General features: G+C 49.4%; 1 protein-coding gene across 1 annotated transcript in view; it reads right to left on the bottom strand.

Annotated features, from left to right (window-relative positions):
- Positions 1-5267: 5267 nt before the first annotated feature.
- Tmem50b (transmembrane protein 50B) overlaps positions 5268-21309 on the bottom strand; it is a 37669-nt gene continuing 21627 nt past the window's right edge. The window contains exons 3-7 of the mRNA XM_028877104.2: positions 16850-16962; positions 13184-13251; positions 11669-11761; positions 9100-9157; positions 5268-6946 (exon numbers count right to left, since the gene is read on the bottom strand). Coding sequence (XP_028732937.1) covers positions 6901-6946; positions 9100-9157; positions 11669-11761; positions 13184-13251; positions 16850-16962 — 378 coding nt within the window. The 3' untranslated portion in view covers positions 5268-6900. The remainder of the gene's footprint in view (positions 6947-9099; positions 9158-11668; positions 11762-13183; positions 13252-16849; positions 16963-21309) is intronic.

Here is a 21309-nt window from a genome sequence, read left to right as displayed (position 1 = left end):
GGAGAAGATGTTTGACCTCGCTCAGTCCGGGGCTTCCCAAGCTCTTTGACACCCCACTTTTTCCTGGGTCCCTGAAAGGGCCTGAGTGTTCTGGGAGCAGCTCAGGAAGTTCAGGCTGAGTGAAGAGCAGGGCTTTGGGGTCATGGAGAAAGTCTGAGTCACTAAGGAGTTACTTGACCTCTCTGGACCCAAGACAGAACTGCAGCGGAAAGAATATAGGACACACTGTTCCCACAGCGCTCTGTATGGAGCAGAAATACTCGGGCTGCCCGGAAGCTGGGTGATTAAACTGGCAGCCGCAAAAACTAAGGGGGTGATGACCCATCACAGGAATGTCAAGAACAACCAGCGTGAAAGGGGACTAAGGCGTGCTGGGGGGGGGGGTGATTCGTGCGTGCCTGTGCATGTGCGTGTGCGTGTGTGTGTGTGTGTGTGTGTGCGTGTGTGTGTGTGCTCCCTGGCCACTACACACCCATTACTCAGACCCACACTGGCCAGCACTCTACCTGCTGAAATGTATTGTGATCCCAGGATCAATACTTGGGGAGACTTCCTTATCCTCTAAGGGTGTGTGCAGAGTGATCTAGGTCCCCTGACGAGCAGGTGACAAGACCACTCTTTCATTTCTGCTCTATGGTGGAAACAGGTGTCCGGCCTCCCCGGTGACACGTCCGTCACTTTTGCTCTTGTTGGGGTCTAACGTGGCCTCTGAGGGCTGAGTTCAAGTGCTGTCCAGTGCTTGTAGCTACAGGAAGGTGGTGATGGCGGGTCCAGTGGAACACGGTAACAGTATCTACTAAACAGAGTGCAATGCCCACAGGGCTGATCACCCGAGGACAATATTCATGACTAGTGGCTCTCAGGACCCTAGTCCTGTCCTTGCTCCAGGGACAGTTGTTTGGTACTCTCTAAACCAGTGCCCCAAACTAATCTAGGGAGAAAATCAGTGGATTTGGGGTGTCAAGTTCCTGATTTGCTTCTTAGGTGGGGGGGTGGACACCTGGAGAGACTGTGATGACTGAGGACACCTGGAGAGACTGTGATGACTGAGGACACTGGATGACTGTGGTGACTGAGGACACCTGGAGAGACTGTGGTGACTGAGGACACCTGGAGTGACTGTGGTGACTGAGGACACCTGGAGAGACTGTGATGACTGAGAGATGGACAGACCTGGAGAGAGACTGTGGTGACTGAGGACACCTGGAGAGACTGTGGTGACTGAAGGACACCTGGAGAGACTGTGGTGACTGAGGAGGACACCTGGAGAGACTGTGGTGACTGAGGACACCTGGAGAGACTGTGGTGACTGAGGAGGACACCTGGAGAGACTGTGGTGACTGAGGACACCTGGAGAGACTGTGGTGACTGAGGACACCTGGAGAGACTGTGGTGACTGAGGACACCTGGAGAGACTGTGGTGACTGAGGAGGACACCTGGAGAGACTGTGGTGACTGAGGACACCTGGAGAGACTGTGGTGACTGAGGAGGACACTGGAGAGACTGTGGATGACTGAGGACACCTGGAGTGACTGTGGTGACTGAGGACACCTGGAGAGACTGTGGTGACTGAGGACACCTGGAGAGACTGTGGTGACTGAGGAGGACACCTGGAGTGACTGTGGTGACTGAGGAGGACACCTGGAGAGACTGTGGTGACTGAGGAGGACACCTGGAGAGACTGTGATGACTGAGGACACCTGGAGAGACTGTGGTGACTGAGGACACTGGAGGACTGTGATGACTGGAGGACACCTGGAGAGACTGTGATGACTGAGGACACCTGCAGTGACTGTGGTGACTGAGGACACCTGGAGAGACTGTGGTGACTGAGGACACCTGGAGAGACTGTGGTGACTGAGGACACCTGGAGAGACTGTGGTGACTGAGGACACCTGGAGAGACTGTGATGACTGAGGACACCTGGAGAGACTGTGGTGACTGAGGACACCTGGAGAGACTGTGATGACTGAGGACACCTGGAGAGACTGTGTGATGAGGAACCTGAGGTGACTGAGGACACCTGGAGAGACTGTGGTGACTGAGGAGGACACCTGGAGAGACTGTGATGACTGAGGACACCTGGAGAGACTGTGATGACTGAGGACACCTGGAGAGACTGTGATGACTGAGGACACCTGGAGAGACTGTGGTGACTGAGGACACCTGGAGAGACTGTGGTGACTGAGGACACCTGGAGAGACTGTGATGACTGAGGACACCTGGAGAGACTGTGATGACTGAGGAGGACACCTGGAGAGACTGTGACTGAGGACACCTGGAGAGACTGTGGTGACTGAGGACACCTGGAGAGACTGTGATGACTGACTGAGGACACCTGGAGAGACTATGATGACTGAGGACACCTGGAGAGACTGTGGTGACTGAGGACACCTGGAGAGACTGTGGTGACTGAGGACACCTGGAGAGACTGTGGTGACTGAGGACACCTGGAGAGACTGTGATGACTGACTGAGGACACCTGGAGAGACTGTGGTGACTGAGGACACCTGGAGAGACTGTGATGACTGAGGACACCTGGAGTGACTGTGGTGACTGAGGACACCTGGAGAGACTGTGATGACTGAGGACACCTGGAGACGAGGTGACTGTGATGACTGACTGAGGACACCTGGAGAGACTGTGGTGACTGAGGACACCTGGAGGCTGGTGATGAGAGGACACCTGCAGTGACTGTGATGACTGAGGACACCTGGAGAGACTGTGGTGACTGAGGACACCTGGAGAGACTGTGGTGACTGAGGACACCTGGAGAGACTGTGGTGACTGAGGACACCTGGAGAGACTGTGGTGACTGAGGACACCTGAGGAGGAGGTGTTATTTTGCTTAATCTTAATCTAATCATTTCACAATGTGTTTTTAGAAACTACAGCCCCATGCGGTGGCACAAACAAACAAATAAATAAAAGAACAGCTGTTTTGGTTAATCCCAGCAATCAGGAGCCAAGCCAGTTCCAAGCCAGCCTGATCTACAGAGCAAGATCCAGAACAGCCTGGGCTACACAGAGAAACCCTGTCTTGAAAAACAAAACAAAACAAAAAAATAGTAATAAATAAAAATAAAAAACACTACTCTGTACCCTACATATACATACCGTACCATTTAATACCTAGTAAGAAAGCACAAGCTGCCGGGCTGTGGTGGCACACACCTTTAATCCCAGGACTTGGGAGGCAGAGGCAGGAGGATCTCTGTGAGTTTGAAGCCAGCCTGGGCTACAGAGTGAGAGCCAGGACAGCCAGAGCTGTTATACAGAGAAACCGTGTCAGGGAAAAAAGTGCAAGCATTAATGAAATTCAAGGAATGAGAATAGGAAGTCTGAGCTCTTTAAATATCAGTTTGTACAAACAAATTAGTTTATTTTTAAGAAAACAAAATCATAATAAAAACTATTTCTAAGAAAATAGGGATGAGCTGTAAAAAGAAAAACTGTGTCACAATTTCCTTAAGGTAAAAACTGATTCTACAATGAATTCAGTGTGTCCTGGTTCCTTCAACAATTCTCAGAAAAGAACTGGGCCTGTCAATCACAGCAACTGTCAATTCCTGTTTTCCTTACAGAAGGAAAACAGCAAACAGAGTGATGCAAACAATTCCTGCTCAGTCACCCAGGATGTACTGAGTAGAACTGACTGCCACAAGTAATCCTCCGGCCTACACAGACAGACAGACAGACACACACACACACAGAAAGAGAGAGAGAGAGAGAGAGAGAGAGAGAGAGAGAGAGAGAGAGAGAGAGAGAGAGAAAGAGAGAGAATGACAGACACACAGATACACTAAGAATGACAACACACAAACACAGAGAGACATACATACATATATACAGACAGACACATGGACACATACAGATATACAGAATGATAAGACACACACACACACACACACAAATAATACTAAAAGAAGCCCAAACCTTCACAATTTTAATCAGAATAATCAAGTGTTCAAGATAGTACATGGAAGAACTGGGGTAAACTCGTGGGAGTGGGAGAGCCTGTTTCCTATGAAATGATTAGATCTAAAATAAGTAACAAAGAAAGGGGGGCTGGAGAAACGGCTCGGCAGTTAAGTGCGCTGGCTGCTCTTGCAGAGGACTCAGGTTGGTTCCGCGTACCCAAAGAGCTGCTCACAACCACCTGTGACTCCAGTTCTAGAGGATCCAACACGATTTTCTTTTTTTAAAAAAACCATTTATTTATTATGTACACAGTGTCCTGCCTGCATGTCAGAAGGCACCAAATCTCATTACAGATGGTTGTGAGCCACCATGTGGTTGCTGGGAATTGAACTCAGGACCTCTGGAAGAACAGTCAGTGCTCTTAACCACTGAGCCATCTCTCCAGCCCCCCAACATGATTTTCTGGCCTCTTCTGGCATCAGGTGCACACATGGTTCATATACATCCACGCAGGAAAACCATGCATACCTATAAAATAACGTAATAATGAATATATTTTAAGTGACCCTAAATTGACATCATGACTGGACTATTTCTCCCATGAGAACGTAAATTCAACCTGTCCACTGCAAACACTCTTGAGTTTCCTACAAGAGATGAAGCTACGTGGTTAGACACAAGCATCCTTTCAGTCTTCACAGCTCGGCGTGTCTATGCACGCTGGTGCCTTAGAGGGGATCCGAGTGTGTCTCTCTTCATCAGTGCCAACAGGAGAGTTACTGCAGCAGGGGGCCAAGGAGACGGGGCGGCCGGGAAAGAGCCTGCCAGGCCAGCATGAGGACCCCAGTTTGATCCACAGAACCCATGTGAACCGAGGCACACAATGGCACATGCCTGCAGTCCTAGGCTGGGGAGGCAGAGACTGTGTGGGTGCTTACTGAGCAGCCAGCCTAGTCTAATTTGTGATCCCTGGGCCCCAGTGAGGGACTGTCTCAAAACACAAGGTGCAGAAGAGGTCTCCAACACACATGCACACACACATGCATGTATATGTGCATACACACAAACTAACACAGGCTGTGTGTGGTGGCCCATGTCTTTAATCTTAGCACTTGGGAGGCAGAGCTCTGTGAGTTCAAGGCCAGCCTGGTCTACATTTTGAGTTCCAGGGCAGCCATAGCTAATAGTAAGACCCTGTCTTGAAACAACCAAAAAAAGCACAGAGAGGCTCTCAGGGTGGCCTGCAGGACGCTCTGACCACAGGGCCCCCAGAGAGGCTCTCAGAGTGGCCTGCAGGACGCTCTGACCACAGGGCCCCCATACAAAAGAGTCAGTAGTCTTGGGGTGGAGTGACAAGTAAAGCGAGACCTTTATTAAGAGAACCGTGTGCACTGGAGACTATCACCAAGGACTCTCCTGACTCACAGTACCCGTGAGAGGATGCTGACCCCATCACCCCCATCTAATGAGACAACAGACAGAAATCAACAGACTTGCTCTCACGTTCCCGACTGGTCATGAACAGAAAAGAAGCCACCAGCATTGTCAGCCGGTCCTCGGGCTGCCCTTCATAGACCTCCACACTGGCGTGCTCTCGCCTGTGTCTTCTCCTTGTTTACGAACGCTTCTTGGATAGGTTAACTTGGACAACGAAGACTGAACAGAGAGACACACGGTTTCATGGTTCGTTCCCCCAGCACACCTAACTGTACAGTATGTGAGAGGGATGGTTATTGCATTAGATTCTAAGAATGGAAACGTGTCAGTCGCTCTGTAGTTTTCTGGAAGCAAGACAAAGCCGGCATTTTGAGGGAAATGTAACGAAGCGAGACGCGTCTAGATGAAGGCGCAGCGATCCGCAGCTGCTTCACACGCTGTGCTCAGGAAACTAAGGCCTGCGTTACAAGTTGCATATACTGCCGTCGACATTACTGTTGGACAGCAAAAGGCTGTATAAAAATCCCTCAGGTTAAAAGTGCAACACAGAATCTTTACAGCCAAGGAAAGGCCCACAGACATACGCACGGGCGCACACACACTCAAAGGTGGCAAGGGGCGTCTGGAGTGGAGTGTGACTCTCAGGACACCGTACACACATTGTGCAGCATCCGGTCACCCAGGGCCTGAGGGTTAGGGCACAGGGACTCAGGACTAAGAATCCAAGGCTGGCTTTGGGGAGAAGTCTGTATCGTTAGCTAATTATTCCACTTCCTGTGACATGTGTCTGAACCGCATCTGTCTCAGGGTCACTCGCTTGAGTGTGTGATGCGGAAGGTGTTGAGCCATACAAGACAGCTGGGAACATTGAAGCTGCGTGGGAAGATGGGAAGCACATTGCTCAGCTGCCTACCGTCTTTTTATAGTCACTCTAGAAAATGGAGTTTTTCTGAGTGTGTTTTATCCCTTCTCAAATAAAAGTCATGTTAGAGAAATGATTTTTAAAGGGAGCTTTCAAACTAGTCCTTTTAAAGATTTAAAAATCTTCATATAAAAAGTTCTTTAATACATACGCACAAACATTTGTTCCTTTAAAAATAATCTCATTTCCAAGCCAAAATAAATTACAATTGGCAGAAATACCTTCTCTAATAGCTCAGGGCTTCTAGAGTCACGGAGCTGTATATTCTGCACATTTCTAAACAGCAAAGATACTGCGACAGGAAATACCTCTAAACACCAAGACAACAGAACTCTGGCTTGGTACACATACCAACCTTAGAGTCTTGGGAATAAAAACCCTGACATTCAGTATCCTGTATTATGTGTTGTGTAGTCATGTTTTATGTACATATTAACTTGTCCAATCAATGGAAAACCTAGACATTTTGCAAAAGCAATTCGGAACTCAGGGCATAAAACTGTGAGGAAATAGAACACTGAGTGCCTGCACGATCTGTTCCATTTGGCGATGTGTAAATTATACCAGAGATAGTTATCTACGAAGAAAACAAGAGGAAGGTGCAATTCGAGAGACGATCTCAAGTCCAGAGCTCTTCGGTTCTTCCAAATTTGTAGATCAGAGTGCTGGAAAAAGAGGGACAGAGCGGTGAGGTGACATGAACAGAGAGTACAGGGTTCGAGTCCAAGCGGCTGTGATGGACATGCCCAGTTATCAACGTCTAAAACCAAATGCAGGACCAGAGGAGCTGTGAGGGGTGCTCACTTTATAAAGCAGCTGCACTGTGGTGTCTGGGGTGAAGAACACCCCACGATGCCTGGACAGCTACTACGAAGGAAACATGTTCGAGAGAGGGGCAGCCTTGTGGTGGTGATGGGTACAAGGCCACTTTAGAGGTCTAAGAGCACCTTTATCGTGCATGGCCACTGAATCATGCTAAAACAGACCAGACTGTAATTCTCCATTCCTTAGCAGTTACTGTAGGCTGAATACTGGACTGCGCCCGGCCTCTGGCTAAGTGCTGGGACAAGGCTGAATCAAAAGGAACCGATATGCTCCCTGAGTCTCATGAGGGCAGTGACGGTGCATTGTCAAAGTCCAACTGTAAAAACATGCTGTGAAGGAGTGCTGTGGTGTCTACCATAACAGATAAGAAGCATCTGACCCCATTGGCCCACCACCTAGGAGGGAGAGGCAGGAGGGTCAGAAGTTCAGGGACATCCTCCACTATGGTGAGCTTGAGGCCAGCCTGAGATACACAAGAATTTGGGCTAAAAAAACACTGTATCAAAACAGGATACCAAAAACTACAATCCCAGCAAACTGCATGAAAGCTACAAATGAGGGGAAAGAAACCCAAACTGAAAAATAAAGAGAAAACAGCGCAGGCCTTAGACAAGGCCATCAAAAGAGTTCTAGACAGTCAGCAGGTGTGCTCACACGAACAGACAGACACACAGCATGCTAAGGAGAGACAAGGAAGCCACCAAAGACCTGACCTGAGCTTCTAGGGCTGAAAACCCAGTGTCGGAGGTGAGCAGTCCGCCTGGACACTGAAGAAGCTCAGCTCAGCTAGTCTCAAGACAGAACGCTAGGAACGAGCCAAAGGGCACGGGGAGAAGACAATGGAAAAGCAAACCTCAAGGGCAGGGCGGGCGCGGAGCCACACAGCTGGAGCAGCTGGAGCGACTTCTACGAGTCCACCATGGCTCCGCTAGTCCCAGCTCTGAGGCCGAGGCAGGAGGATCATGGGAACCTGGAGTTGGAGGGCAGCCTAGGCAACACAGAAAGACCCTGCATTATTGGGTGGGGGAGGAAGGGAGGAGGAGGAAGGAGGAGAGGCAGGAGAAGATGGAGGAGGAGGTGCAGGAGGAGGGAGGAAGGGGAAGGGGCAGTGAAAGGAGGAGCAGTGGTCATCAACACGGCCCAGTGCTACTATACATAGAAACCCAGAACCCGAGGAAGACAAGACAGACAGAAAGACAGTCCAAGAAAGATTAGTTTATAAGTCTGAATTTCATGAACTCTACAGACTGATTTTTTAACGCAGTGAAACATGAAGAAAACCGCACCACACCATAGTCATGTCGCTACAGCTAGTGGGAACAACAAAGGTCTTCGGTGTGGAGCTCACTCTGCAGACCAGGCTGGCCCTAACTCCTGCCTCGGCCCCCGCCCGAGTGCTGGGATCAAAGGTGTGTGTCCCCATGCCCTGTATCTTTCTCTTTCTTGTAAGTCTGCGTGATTTTTGTTAAGCAAAGCGCAGGCTATGGAAGTCTGAATTTAAGTTCCTGCTCTGCATTTACCGAGTCCTCCATGAGCTCTGAGTACTCCTCAGCTATGACGTGAGACCACCACCTGGTACTTAAGCAGTGGCAGGAACTTAAAGGGATGCAACATATAAACATCCTTGTCCAGATAAACAAGGTCTTAGCACACAGCAGGACCCCTGGCTAAGAGGCTCTCGCTGACGTCCACGGCCACGCCACTCTTACGATGTTGATGACATTTCTGTAAATGTTGAAGTGTAAATGGGAACCTGGGCATCTGGAGCTGGAGAGATGCTGAACAGTTAGCAGCACTGGCTGCTCTTACAGAGAGCCAGGCTTCGGTTCCCAGCACCCACACGGTGGCGTGGCACAACCACCTGCAATTTCCAGTTGCAGGGGACCTGACACCCTCTTCGGGTCTCCTCACGCAGACACTCATGTGTGCACACAAGATAAAAATAAACCTTTCTTAAAAAATAAAAGAGAGCAAAGGAAATTAGACAACTTACCTAAAAAATATAAGAGCATTTTGAAAGAACACAGCTAGCCCGGGATAAACATCAATATCTGCACAAAAAACAAACACATTAGAGGAGGACCAGCCGCGGCCAGCCGCCGTTCATAGTGACGGACTCTGCATTAGAATACAGGACTCATTAGAATACAGGACGCATTAGAATGCTCCGACACTAAGATGTCTGCAATGGAACAAATGATTTCATTCCCTGAAACAAAAAATTGCTTTTACTCCAGATACACGTCATCAGGCTCTCTCTGTCTAACTCATAGGGCTCAGCTCAGGCCACATCAAAGGTGCTATGACTGGGTTCCAGCCATGTGGGAGGCTGGAGCAGCAGGAGCACTTACTTAGTCCAGGAGACTGAAGCCAGTCTGGGAAACAGAGAGATACCATCAAAACAAAAACAAGGGCTGGAGAGATGGCTCAGAGGTTAAGAGCACTGGCTGTTCTTCCAGAGGTCCTGAGTTCAATTCCCAGCACCCACATGGTGGCTCACAACCATCTGTAATGAGATCTGGTGCCCTCTTCTGGCCTGCACAGATGCAGGCAGAACATTGTATGCATAATAAATAAATAAATATTAAAAAAAAAAAAAAAGTGCCAAGAAAGCAAAACACCTTTGCCTGGTAAGGCCAACACAGAATTTTAACAGGGAGTTAGCTACATTCCTGATTCTTTAAATTAAAGGGACTTACTCCCTTCCATGAGTTCACATGTGACATCATCAAAACCACTGGCCATGATAAAGACACTTGTTTACATTTCGAGCTTTTGAAAGCATAGAAAGAACAAAACAGCAGGTTGGTTGGAGAGCTCTGAGTCTGAGCTGAGTTCTTGGTGTTGACTCCTAATTCTGTTACCGACTAAAGGAGGTGAGCAGGTTACTAAACCTCAATGTCTTAATTTTCTCTCCTGTAGAATGGGCATTCTAACGGTGTCCACCGCACAGGGAGTGGGAATTGAAAAGGTGACCCTGTGTGATATTTGCAACAGTACTTGGACCACTAAGTGATACCAGATGTAACGCCTTATCTAAAAGGCTTGGGATCAGATTTCAGTTTTTAGATTTGGCAACACTTGCATATGCCTATCTTGGGAATGGGACCCCAAGTGTGTTCAGTTGGGACCCAATATGAAGTTCAGTTATGTTGCATACAAACCTTCACACTCAGTGTGAAAGTGATTTTATGGAATGTTTTTAGTATGTCTGTTTTAATTTTGGTTTGGTTAAGATTTTGGAGACAGGGTTTCTCTGTGTAGCTCTGGTTGTCCTGGACTTTGTTCTGTAGATCAGGCTGGCCTCTACTCCGAGATCCGTCTGCCTCTGTGTCCCAAGTACTGGGATCAAAGGCGTTCGCCCCACTGCCTGGTTTAGTCCACCTGTTTTGACTGCGACCCACACAAGGTCAGGGGCTGACTTCAGGACCTGTGGAGTCATGTCAGAACTCAGTTTCTGTTTCCAATTTCAGATTTCAAACTTTCATATTAGAGATATTCAATGTACACATAAATGGTAGCTGCTATTATAAATATTAATAGTTCTAGAAAAGCTATATAGTGAAATTTGAACTAGTCAGAAATGGCCCCTGGAATAAAAGTACACTCACTTTCTTAAGTGAGGAAGTATACGGAATGAGCAAAGCTGATAGAATCAGGAGGAACCCTAACTGAGAGGATTCTCACTGTGAACTATTTTTAAAATTAAGACACAGGAAGTGGGCTGGAGAGATGGCGCAGAGGTTAAGAGCCCCGACTGCTCTTCCAGAGGTCCTGAGTTCAATTCCCAGCATCCCCATGGTGGCTCACAGCCATCTGTAATGGGATCTGGCGCCCTCTTCTGTGTACACAATAAATAAATAAATCTTTTTAAAAAAAGAAAGACACAGGAAGAGCACAACGTTACAAGGGTTCCCGACGCTGTGCGGGAACGCTAGCTTATTCCCGTTTTCAGCAGAGGGACAGGAAACAGCTGTCTGTTTCTCAGAGGAGACAGCAGAAGCCATTGCCCAGCGCTGTCTCTCTACTTTGAGCTCCACTTCTGAGTTCTAACTTAGTCTGGAAACAAACTGAAAACTAACGGATGCTATGCAGCACCCGTGCCTGGTGTGGCCTCCCCACCGAACCCACGTAACTCCGTTCCACTCCTGCAGTACTGTACTTGGAATCCTTAGAATGGTGTGGTAAAGGCTACACGAGCCACACGTCCATTCAGACCAGGTTCCATCGCCAACCAGTAAAGAGAAGCTCGACTGTCAGTATTCTGGGCATGAAGGGACGGATACAACAGACCTGGATCAGTTTCTCACGGCAACCCCTAGAACTTAGCAGCCCAAGGGAAGGCGATCAGAAACTCTAGAGATAGCTATGAGGGGCTGGGCTGTTAGGGGCTGGGATTTCCTACGACGGGCCATCCCACTTCCAAAGACAGACTTTGTTATCAGAGGTCTTCACACAGAGGAAGACTTTAACCTAATCCACTAATGTTTACTCCAAATGGACCGGACAGACCAAGCCAAACATAAAGCCCACCCGGACATAAAGGAGGAACGCACACTTACTCTGAGTAACGTATGCACCGAAAAGAATCCACATGGAAGCAATAAGTGACCCGAACATCAGCATGAAACCGATGAAGAGCCAGACACGAGCACCTGTGTACAGAAGAGGATTCAAACGCTGTTCACCTTCGCAGCTCTGTAACCGCTTATAACCGTGCATCGTTTGCACGCGCACACACACACACACACACACACACACACACACACACACACCAAAACAAAGAAGCTAAAAAGGGTTAGACAACTTGGAAAAGAAGAAAAGTTACCTCTTTACTTCTAGAGAAACTAATATCTGAGCAAGTCAGGTAAAGGCACTGACGATTGGTTGACAAAGTTGCCTTATTATTAAAAACCATAAGTGACAGGCCTCCTGCTGTTCACACAGCCAAAGAACTGCTGCATCAGAGAGCCACCTCCAGCAGACGGGAGTGGTGGAGGTCGGGGTCCCCCTGAATCAGTGTGCTTCTAACAGCGGCACCCCCCACCACACCCACACTGCTGTACAGCAGCTGTCTGTAGGGACAGTCTGACTGCTCTGTAAGGAGACAGTCTGCACTACACACCCTTGATGAGTTCAAGGCACAAGTGCCTCTCAGCCCAGGGTCATGGATGTCGAGAGCCTCAGTGACAATTATCTGGATGCTCAAGTGGATTCAACCCATTTTTAGAAGGCAGAAGTGATGGTCAATCTTTTTTTTTTAGATTTACTTATTTATTATGTATACAGTGTTCTGTCTGCATGTATTCCCGCAGGCCAGAAGAGGGCGCCAGATCTCATTACAGATGGTTGTGAGCCACCATGTGGTTGCTGGGAATTGAACTCAGGACCTCTGGAAGAGCTGCCTGTGCTCTTAACCTCTGAGCCATCTCTCCAGCCGGTGATAGTCAGGCTTGACGGTCAGTCTGATGAGACTGAAAGTCCCCCTGGAAACGCATCTGGGTGTTTCTAGACTGGTTAATTGAGATGGGAGACTCGGCCTGGGTGGGTGCTCCACTCCATGGGTTCTAAAGAGAAAGAAAAATCTGGCTGGGAAATGGCTGTCAGTCGAGCCTGCCGCAGAAGCATGAGGACCGTGGGCAAGATCTCCCACACCTACGTGTTAATAAGAAGCCAAGAGCAGCAGTGCACACGCGTGCCCCAGCATGGGGGGGGGGGAACAGGCAGACCCTTGGGGCCCACTGCCAACCAAATCCATGAACTCCGGGATCAGTGAGAGACCCTGTCTTACAACCTAAGGGCGGGACTGGAGAGATGGATCAGCTGGTAAGAGGACTTGCTGCTCTTGCGGAAAACCCAGGTTCGGGGCCCAGTACCTGTGGGGCAGCCTACAACCATCCGTACCTCGGTTTCAGGGGACCTAACCCCCTCTTCTGGCCTCCTGGGCACCAGGCACTGCACACAGGGCACTTACACACATTTGGGCAAAACACTGGTACACATGAAATAAAAGCAGAGACTGGAGAGCCTGCTGAGGAGGCCCTGACTCTTCTCTGGGCTCGTCCCGCTTACCTTACCTGTCCTTCCCAAACAGCCGCTCTCATAGCTGTCGCCTCTCACTTGCGCGTTGGACACAGCATTGATCCTGGGATGACACAAAGTCAGCCAATGAGCTCTCACGTCAGGAGAACAGACACAGATATTTGCATATCGCTTAGAAGAGAAACAGACTATTGCCTAACTAGAGCCAATATCTTAATAGCTACGTAGTTAACTGAACAGAAATCCAAGGGCGCAGAAATAGTCTTTTGTTTCCCCTAAAGCACACCTGGAAAACACACTTAGCTTATCACTTGTCCCAGAGAGCATGGAAGAGCAGCTAATCTCCTCCTTCCTTCTCTTTTCTTCTTTCTTTTGACGCAGGTCTCACAATTGTAGCCTTGCCATATAGAACAAGCTGGCCTCCAGTTCACAGAGATCTATCCACCTGCTCGGCCTCCCAATGCTGGGTTAAAGGCGGCGCCGCCACCGCCAGCCTAGCTTCTCATTTCACTGCCTGTTTTATACATGTATGTATAGATGAGACGCGGTGTTAGTTATCCCGTTTTAGAGTTTTCGTTACAATAAAGAACCAGACAGGTGGGGCTGGAGATGGCTCAGTAGTCGAGAGCACCGTTTTCGTTACAATAAAGAACCAGACAGGTGGGGCTGGAGATGGCTCAGTAGTCGAAGGCACCAGCTGAAAGACCAGGTTCGATTCCCAGCACCCACATGCTAGCTCACAACCATCTGTTTGTGGTTCCGGAGGATCCAGTGCCCTCTTCTGGCCTCCACAGGTGCTGCACACATATGGCATACCTACATACATGCAAGCAAAATACCTACCTGTACACATAAAACAAAATAAAAATAATTTTAAGAAATATTAGAAAGACTAAATAGGAGCTAAGGTGTAGCTCAGTGTCAAGGCACATGTTCAGTATGAATAACACCGTGAGTTAAACTGAGAGATGGAGAGGGAGGGAGGGAGGGAGGGAGGGAGGGAGGGAGGACATGTGTGCTAATAGAGGGGCTGCTTACCACAGCTTGAATGGATAGTGAACAGTTTTATCTTTCATAATATCACCTTCCAGTCTACATACTGAGTTCCAGTAGGGACACACAGAAAGATCCTATCTCAAAATAAATGAATCAATAACTAAGCACATAATTAGAATAAAAATGTTAGGTCAGGTGTGGTGGGACACACATTTAATCCCAGCACTTGGGGGGCAGAGGCAGGTGGATCTCCGTGAGTTCTAAGAAAGTTTGGTCTGTATAGCAAGTTCCAGGGCAGCCAGGACTACGCAGTAAGACCCTGTCTCAAAAACTGAAAAGTTAAAAACACCCACAAAAGTTTCCAAACTCTTTGTACGTCAGAATACCGGACAAACCTTAAACAGATCGGGTAAAGAATCAAAGCCTCAATCTGACTTCACTGGGTCCACCTTGCCCTCTGTCAGAGAGCACCCAGGGAAGCAGTAACAGTACCCAGGGTAAGGACGGCACCCGGGGAAGCAGTAACAGTACCCAGGTAAAGACAGCACCCGGGGAAGCAGTAACAGTACCCAGGGTAAAGACAGCACCCGGGGAAGCAGTAACAGTACCCAGGGTAAAGACAGCACCCGGGGAAGCAGTAACAGTACCCAGGGTAAAGACAGCACCCGGGGAAGCAGTAACAGTACCCAGGTAAAGACAGCACCCGGGGAAGCAGTAACAGTACCCAGGGTAAAGACAGCACCCGGGGAAGCAGTAACAGTACCCAGGGTAAAGACGGCACCCGGGGAAGCAGTAACAGTACCCAGGGTAAAGACAGCACCCGGGGAAGCAGTAACAGTACCCAGGTAAAGACAGCACCCGGGGAAGCAGTAACAGTACCCAGGTAAAGACAGCACCCGGGGAAGCAGTAAACAGGTAAAAAGCAGGGAAGAGTAACAGTACCAGGGTAAAGACAGCACCCGGGAAGCAGTAACAGTACCCAGGGTAAAGACAGCACCCGGGAAGCAATAAACAGTGCCCAGGGTAAAGACAGCACCCGGGGAAGCAGTAACAGTACCCAGGTAAAGACAGCACCCGGGGAAGCAGTAACAGTGCCCAGGGTAAAGACAGCACCCGGGGAAGCAATAACAGTACCCAGGTAAAGACAGCACCCAGGATAGCAGTAACAGTACCCAGGTAAAGACAGCACCCAGGATAGCAGTAACAGTACCCAGGGTAAAGACAGCACCCGGGAAGCAGTAACAGTACCCAGGGTAAGGACGGCACCCGGGGAAGCAGTAACATACCCAGGTAAAGACAGCACCCGGGAAGCAGTAACAGTACCCAGGTAAAGACGGCACCCGGGGAAGCAGTAACAGTACCCAGGGTAAGGACGGCACCCGGGAAGCAGTAACAGTACCCAGGGTAAGGACGGCACCCGGGGAAGCAGTAACAGCATCCCAGAGTAAAAGCTGAGCAGTTAGACGGGACACAGGCCCTGAAATCCAAAGTGCTGCTGGTTCATTATGAGATGTGCTGCTTGTTAGTTTTTAATGATGCCAAGAAAGAAAAAGTGTTGGGGCTGAAGAGATGGCTCTGTGGTTAAGGGCACTGGCTGCTCTCACAGAGGTCCCTGGTTCCATCCCTAACACTCAAGAGGCGGCTCACAAGTGTCTGTGACTCCAGTTCCAGGGCATCTGACATCCTCTTCTGGCTTCCACAGCACCAGGCACACACGTGGTACACAGACATATATGTGGACAAAACATCCACACACAGAGGATAAGCAAATAAGAGGGAAAAGCCTACTTTCGGGAGCTGACAAATATGACCATCAAATACAAGGAGAAAAGGACGTGACCATCTTGCAGCCGCTAGGAAGAAGTGACTTAATTCTACACTCGTTCTAGCTACACGAAAGGAAGGAAGACAGACCCGGGCTGGCGAGGTGGCTCAGCGGGTAGAGGCGCTTGCCGCTCAGCCTGGAGCCCTGAGTTTGATCCTCAGAACCCACATAAAGGGGGAAGGAGAAAGCCAACTCCACAAAGTTGTTTTCTGACGGCCACACACAAAGGTATACACACACACACACACACACACACACACTCTCAATGGTACATGTCCAGGACACAAACACACACACATGCTCAGGCTCACACACAAACACACACACATGTGTGCACAAAATTTATGTTTTAAAAAAGATTATTAATAAAAGGGAAATAAAGCTGGGCGGTGGTGGCACACACTTTTAATCCCAGCACTTGGGAGGCAGAGGCAGGCAAATCACTGAATTTGAGGCCAGCCTGGTCTACAAAGTGAGTTCCAGAACAGCCAAGACTGCTACCCAGAGAAGCCCGTCTTGAAGAAAAAAGAAAGGTGGGGGGGATAAATTCAACATGTTAAAGAGGAATCCATCAGGGCTGGAGAGAGGGCTCAGAGGTTAGGAACACTGGCCGCTCTTCCAGAGGTCCTGAGTTCAATTCCAGCAACCACATGGTGGCTCACAACCATCTCTAGTGGGATCTGGTGCCCTCTTCTGACATCCAGGTATACATGTAGACTCATAAAAATTTTTTTAAAAATTTCAAAAATTTCAAAAAAGTAGAAAAAAAGAAGAGAATCCATCAATAAAGGTCAGAAGTCGTTTAAAAAAACCATTGAAGGTTGAGGAAGACTATTGTTTTCAGAAGGCAATGCCGCATTGAGAATCACTTCAGACTTACATGAAGAAAGCCAGTGTGGAGAACACACCACATGTGTGAAAAGCGTGGTTCAACTGCTCCGGCTTCGGATAGACCACCGCGGCGTCGATCATTATCCACCAACCTGTAAAAAACTGAGAAAGCCCAGGACGGCAGGGGTTAAACGCACGTCACCGATCTTCAGTGGCCTACCTTCCCAAAGGATGAGTGCAGTACTTCTACTTTTGGGTGAGGGGGGGGTGCTAGATCATAAAACTATCATTCTTGGGGTACCTGTTTGTACATCTGATGATGTGAGATACCTAGTCAAATCTGAGTAAGAGTCTCATCGCTCATGACTAGCCTTTTTTAACTTTCCCTAACTAGCCAGCAGCCTCCTTCACTAACCAGCAGCCTCCTTCACTAGCCAGCAGCCTCCTTCACTAACCAGCAGCCTCCTTCACTAACCAGCAGCCTCCCTAACCAGCCACAGCCTCCTCACTAACCAGCAGCTCCTTCACTAGCCAGCAGCCTCCCTCCTTCACTAACCAGCAGCCTCCTTCACTAACCAGCAGCCTCCCTAACTAGCCAGCAGCCTCCTTCACTAGCCAGCAGCCTCCTTCACAGCCCCCCCCACTACCAGCAGCCTCCTCACTAACCAGCAGCCTCCTTCACTACCAGCAGCCTCCTCACTAACCAGCAGCCTCCTTCACTAACCAGCAGCCTCCTTCACTAGCCAGCAGCCTCCTTCACTAGCCAGCAGCCTCCTTCACTAACCAGCAGCCTCCTTCACTAACCAGCAGCCTCCTTCACTAACCAGCAGCCTCCTTCACTAACCAGCAGCCTCCTTCACTAACCAGCAGCCTCCTTCACTAGCCAGCAGCCTCCTTCACTAACCAGCAGCCTCCCTCCTTCACTAACCAGCAGCCTCCTTCACTAACCAGCAGCCTCCTTCACTAACCAGCAGCCTCCCTCCTTCACTAACCAGCAGCCTCCTTCACTAGCCAGCAGCCTCCTTCACTAAAACCCAGCAGCCTCCTTTACTAACCAGCAGCCTCCTTCACTAACCAGCAGCCTCCTTCACTAACCAGCAGCCTCCTTCACTAGCCAGCAGCCTCCTTCACTAACCAGCAGCCTCCCCCTTCACTAACCAGCAGCCTCCTCACTAACCAGCAGCCTCCTTCACTAACCAGCGCCTCCTCACTCCAGCAGCCTCCTTCACTAACCGCAGCCCCCCTAACAACAGCAGCCCCTTCACTACCAGCAGCCTCCTTCACTAGCCAGCAGCCTCCTTCACTAACCAGCAGCCTCCTTCACTAGCCAGCAGCCTCCTTCACTAACCAGCAGCCTCCTTCACTAACCAGCAGCCTCCTTCACTAACCAGCTCTCCCTGGCCCCTGCAGGTTTCCTCTCTCTGACCAGTACCCACGGCTCTGCCCCACAGAAGGCCGTTCCACACAGCTGCTCACGTAGCAGCAGTCAGCTCTCGCAGCTCCTAGACTATAAAGACCTGCTATTGTTTTAGTTTAAGTGATTTATTGAGTGCCCTGTAGCTGACTGGACATGAGTCTATAAAGTGTGAGGTTTCCACGTCAACCAAACTGAGCACACCTACACAGACAGGTGCCAAAGACTGTCCAGAGAAATTAAGAACAGGTATGAGAACCCTTTTCTCAACTGACAAAGTAAGAGAATTACATCATCTTTTCATGTTTAAAAGAGTTCAGCTGGGCGGCGGTGGTGCACACCTTTAATCCCAGCACTCGGGAGGCAGAGGCAGGCAGATCTCTCTGAGTTCTTGGCCAGCCTGGTCTACAGAGTGAGATCCAGGACAGCCAGGGCTACACAGAGAAACCCTGTCTCGGAAAAAAGAGAGAGAGACAGAGAGAAACAGAGAGAGATTCAAAATTCATTTAAAAACATCTATGGAAAGGCTCCGAACCCTTGCATTAAGTTAGACAACGGTTAAACCTGGGCTCTCCTGCCCAGGACACACACAACCGGCAGAGCTCGTTCCCGCACGGCCCTTGGTCTATCCCTGGCACAGCATAAGCCAGGCAAAGGAGTACAAGGCTGTTTTTGGCTATACACCAAGTTCAAAGCCAGCCTGGGATATATGAGCTCTTGTGTGAAAAAGAACGAAAGAGAAAAAATGACTTAGATAAACATGTGCCTCTGGGCCTGAGGACCTGAGTCCCACCCCAGGGATGGATGCACACGGGAGGAGAGAACCAGTTCCCAAAGTTATCCTCTGACCTGCATACATGTGCCATAGTGTACCCCCCCACACACACACAAATAAATACATATGATAAAAAGCTAAAGCAAAAGAACAGAGACTGGGCATGGTGGCTCATGACTATTGTCCCGGCACACAGGAGGTTCACTTTCAGTTCAGCCTGGGCTTTGGGGTGAGTTCTAGGGAAGCCAGGGCTACAGGGTGAGACCTGTTAAAAAAAAAAAAAAAAAAAAAAAAAAAGGAAGAAAGTGTATGTGTGTGTGTGTATGAGAGAGAGAGAGAGAGAGAGAGAGAGAGAGAGAGAGAAAGAAAGAAAGAAAGAAAGAAAGAAAGAAAGAAAGAAAGAAAGAAAGAAAGCCAGGCAAGGTGGTACATGCCTGTAATTCCAACACTTGGGAGACAGAGGCAGAAGGACCTCAAATTTGAGACCAGCCTAGGCTATATACCAAGACCCCACCTCCAAAGCAAGCATGGGAAGGGATAAACACTACAAAATATAAAGGATGCGGGAATTTGTTTTGTTTTTTTAATGCAGTAGAGGCATTGCAGGGGTCTGTCTTGAATAAGCGCTCCAATACCAATGAGAGTGGAGGAGCGGCCATGTCACAGAAGCCAGGACAGAAGGATGGACAGAAAGACAGACAGAAGCCGGAACGGCTCCAGAGAGACCTTGATCCCAGGTCCGGTCTGCACTCTTTACACTGGATCCCAGGTCCGGTCTGCACTCTTTACACTGGATCCCAGGTCCGGTCTGTCACTCTTTACACTGGATCCCAGGTCCGGTCTGCACTCTTTACACTGGATCCCAGGTCCGGTCTGCACTCTTACTTTACACTGGATCCCAGATCCGGTCTGCACTCTTACTTTACACTGGATCCCAGGTCCGGTCTGCACTCTTACTTTACACTGGATCCCAGGTCCGGTCTGCACTCTTCTTTACACTGGATCCCAGGTCCGGTCTGCACTCTTACTTTACACTGGATCCCAGGTCCGGTCTGCACTCTTACTTTACACTGGATCCCAGGTCCGGTCTGCACTCTTACTTTACACTGGATCCAGGTCCGGTCTGCACTCTTACTTTACACTGGATCCCAGGTCCGGTCTGCACTCTTACTTTAACACTGGATCCCAGGTCCGGTCTGCACTCTTACTTTACACTGGATCCCAGGTCCGGTCTGCACTCTTACTTTACACTGGATCCAGGTCCGGTCTGCACTCTTACTTTACACTGGATCCCAGGTCGCGCTCTTCCTGGCCCATCCGTCTACTCTTACACTGGATGTGTCATCCACGGATCCCGCGTCTGCACTCTTACTTTACACTGGATCCCAGGTCCGCTCTGCACTCTTACTTTACACTGGATCCCAGGTCCGGTCTGCACTCTTTACACTGGATCCCAGTCCGGTCTGCACTCTTACTTACCATCCTCGGCACTCTACCACTGATCCGGTCCTGCACTCTTACTTTATACTGGATCCAGGTCCGGTCTGCACTCTTACTTTACACTGGATCCCAGGTCGTCTGCACTCTTACTTTACACTGATCCAGTCCGGTCTGCACTCTACTTTACACTGGATCCCAGGTCCGTCTGCACTCTTACTTTACACTGGATCACTGGATGTCGTTGCACTCTTACTTTACACACTGGATCCCAGGTCCGGTCTGTCACAGATCGTCTCTACTACTTACACTGGATCCCATCCGCGCACTTTACAACCCAGGTCGTCTGCACTCACAACATCCTCTCTACACCATAGTGGTCGACTTCCAGGATCGGTCGGTCTGTATTCTTTACACTGGATCCTCTCACCTTACTCTTCTCTGACACAGCCGTCCTTTACTTTACACTGGATCCTCTCACCACACTTCCCGTCCGGTCTGCACTCTACACATCCCCCTCTCACTTACACTGGATCCGGTTCCGGTCTGCACTCTTACTTACACTGGATCCCAGTCCGGTCTGCACTCTTTACACTGGTCCCAGGTCCGGTCTGCACTCTCTTTACACGATCCCGGTCCGGTCTGCACTCTTACTACACGGATCCCAGGTCCGTCTGCACTCTACTTTACACTGGATCCAGGTCCGGTCTGCACTCTTACATGGATCCCAGTCCGGTCAGCACGTCGTTCACTCTTACAACTGGATCCCATGGTTCACTCTTCTTTACCTGATCCAGTCCGTTGACTTACTTTACACTGGATCCCAGGTCCGTCTGCACTCCTTTACTAGTCCTCTGCACTCTTAACACTGGATCCCAGGTCC

The sequence above is a fragment of the Peromyscus leucopus genome, chromosome 12, assembly GCF_004664715.2.
Source record: "Peromyscus leucopus breed LL Stock chromosome 12, UCI_PerLeu_2.1, whole genome shotgun sequence".
NCBI classification, from domain to species: domain Eukaryota; kingdom Metazoa; phylum Chordata; class Mammalia; order Rodentia; family Cricetidae; genus Peromyscus; species Peromyscus leucopus.
This window is presented reverse-complemented; position numbering and strand designations above follow the sequence as displayed.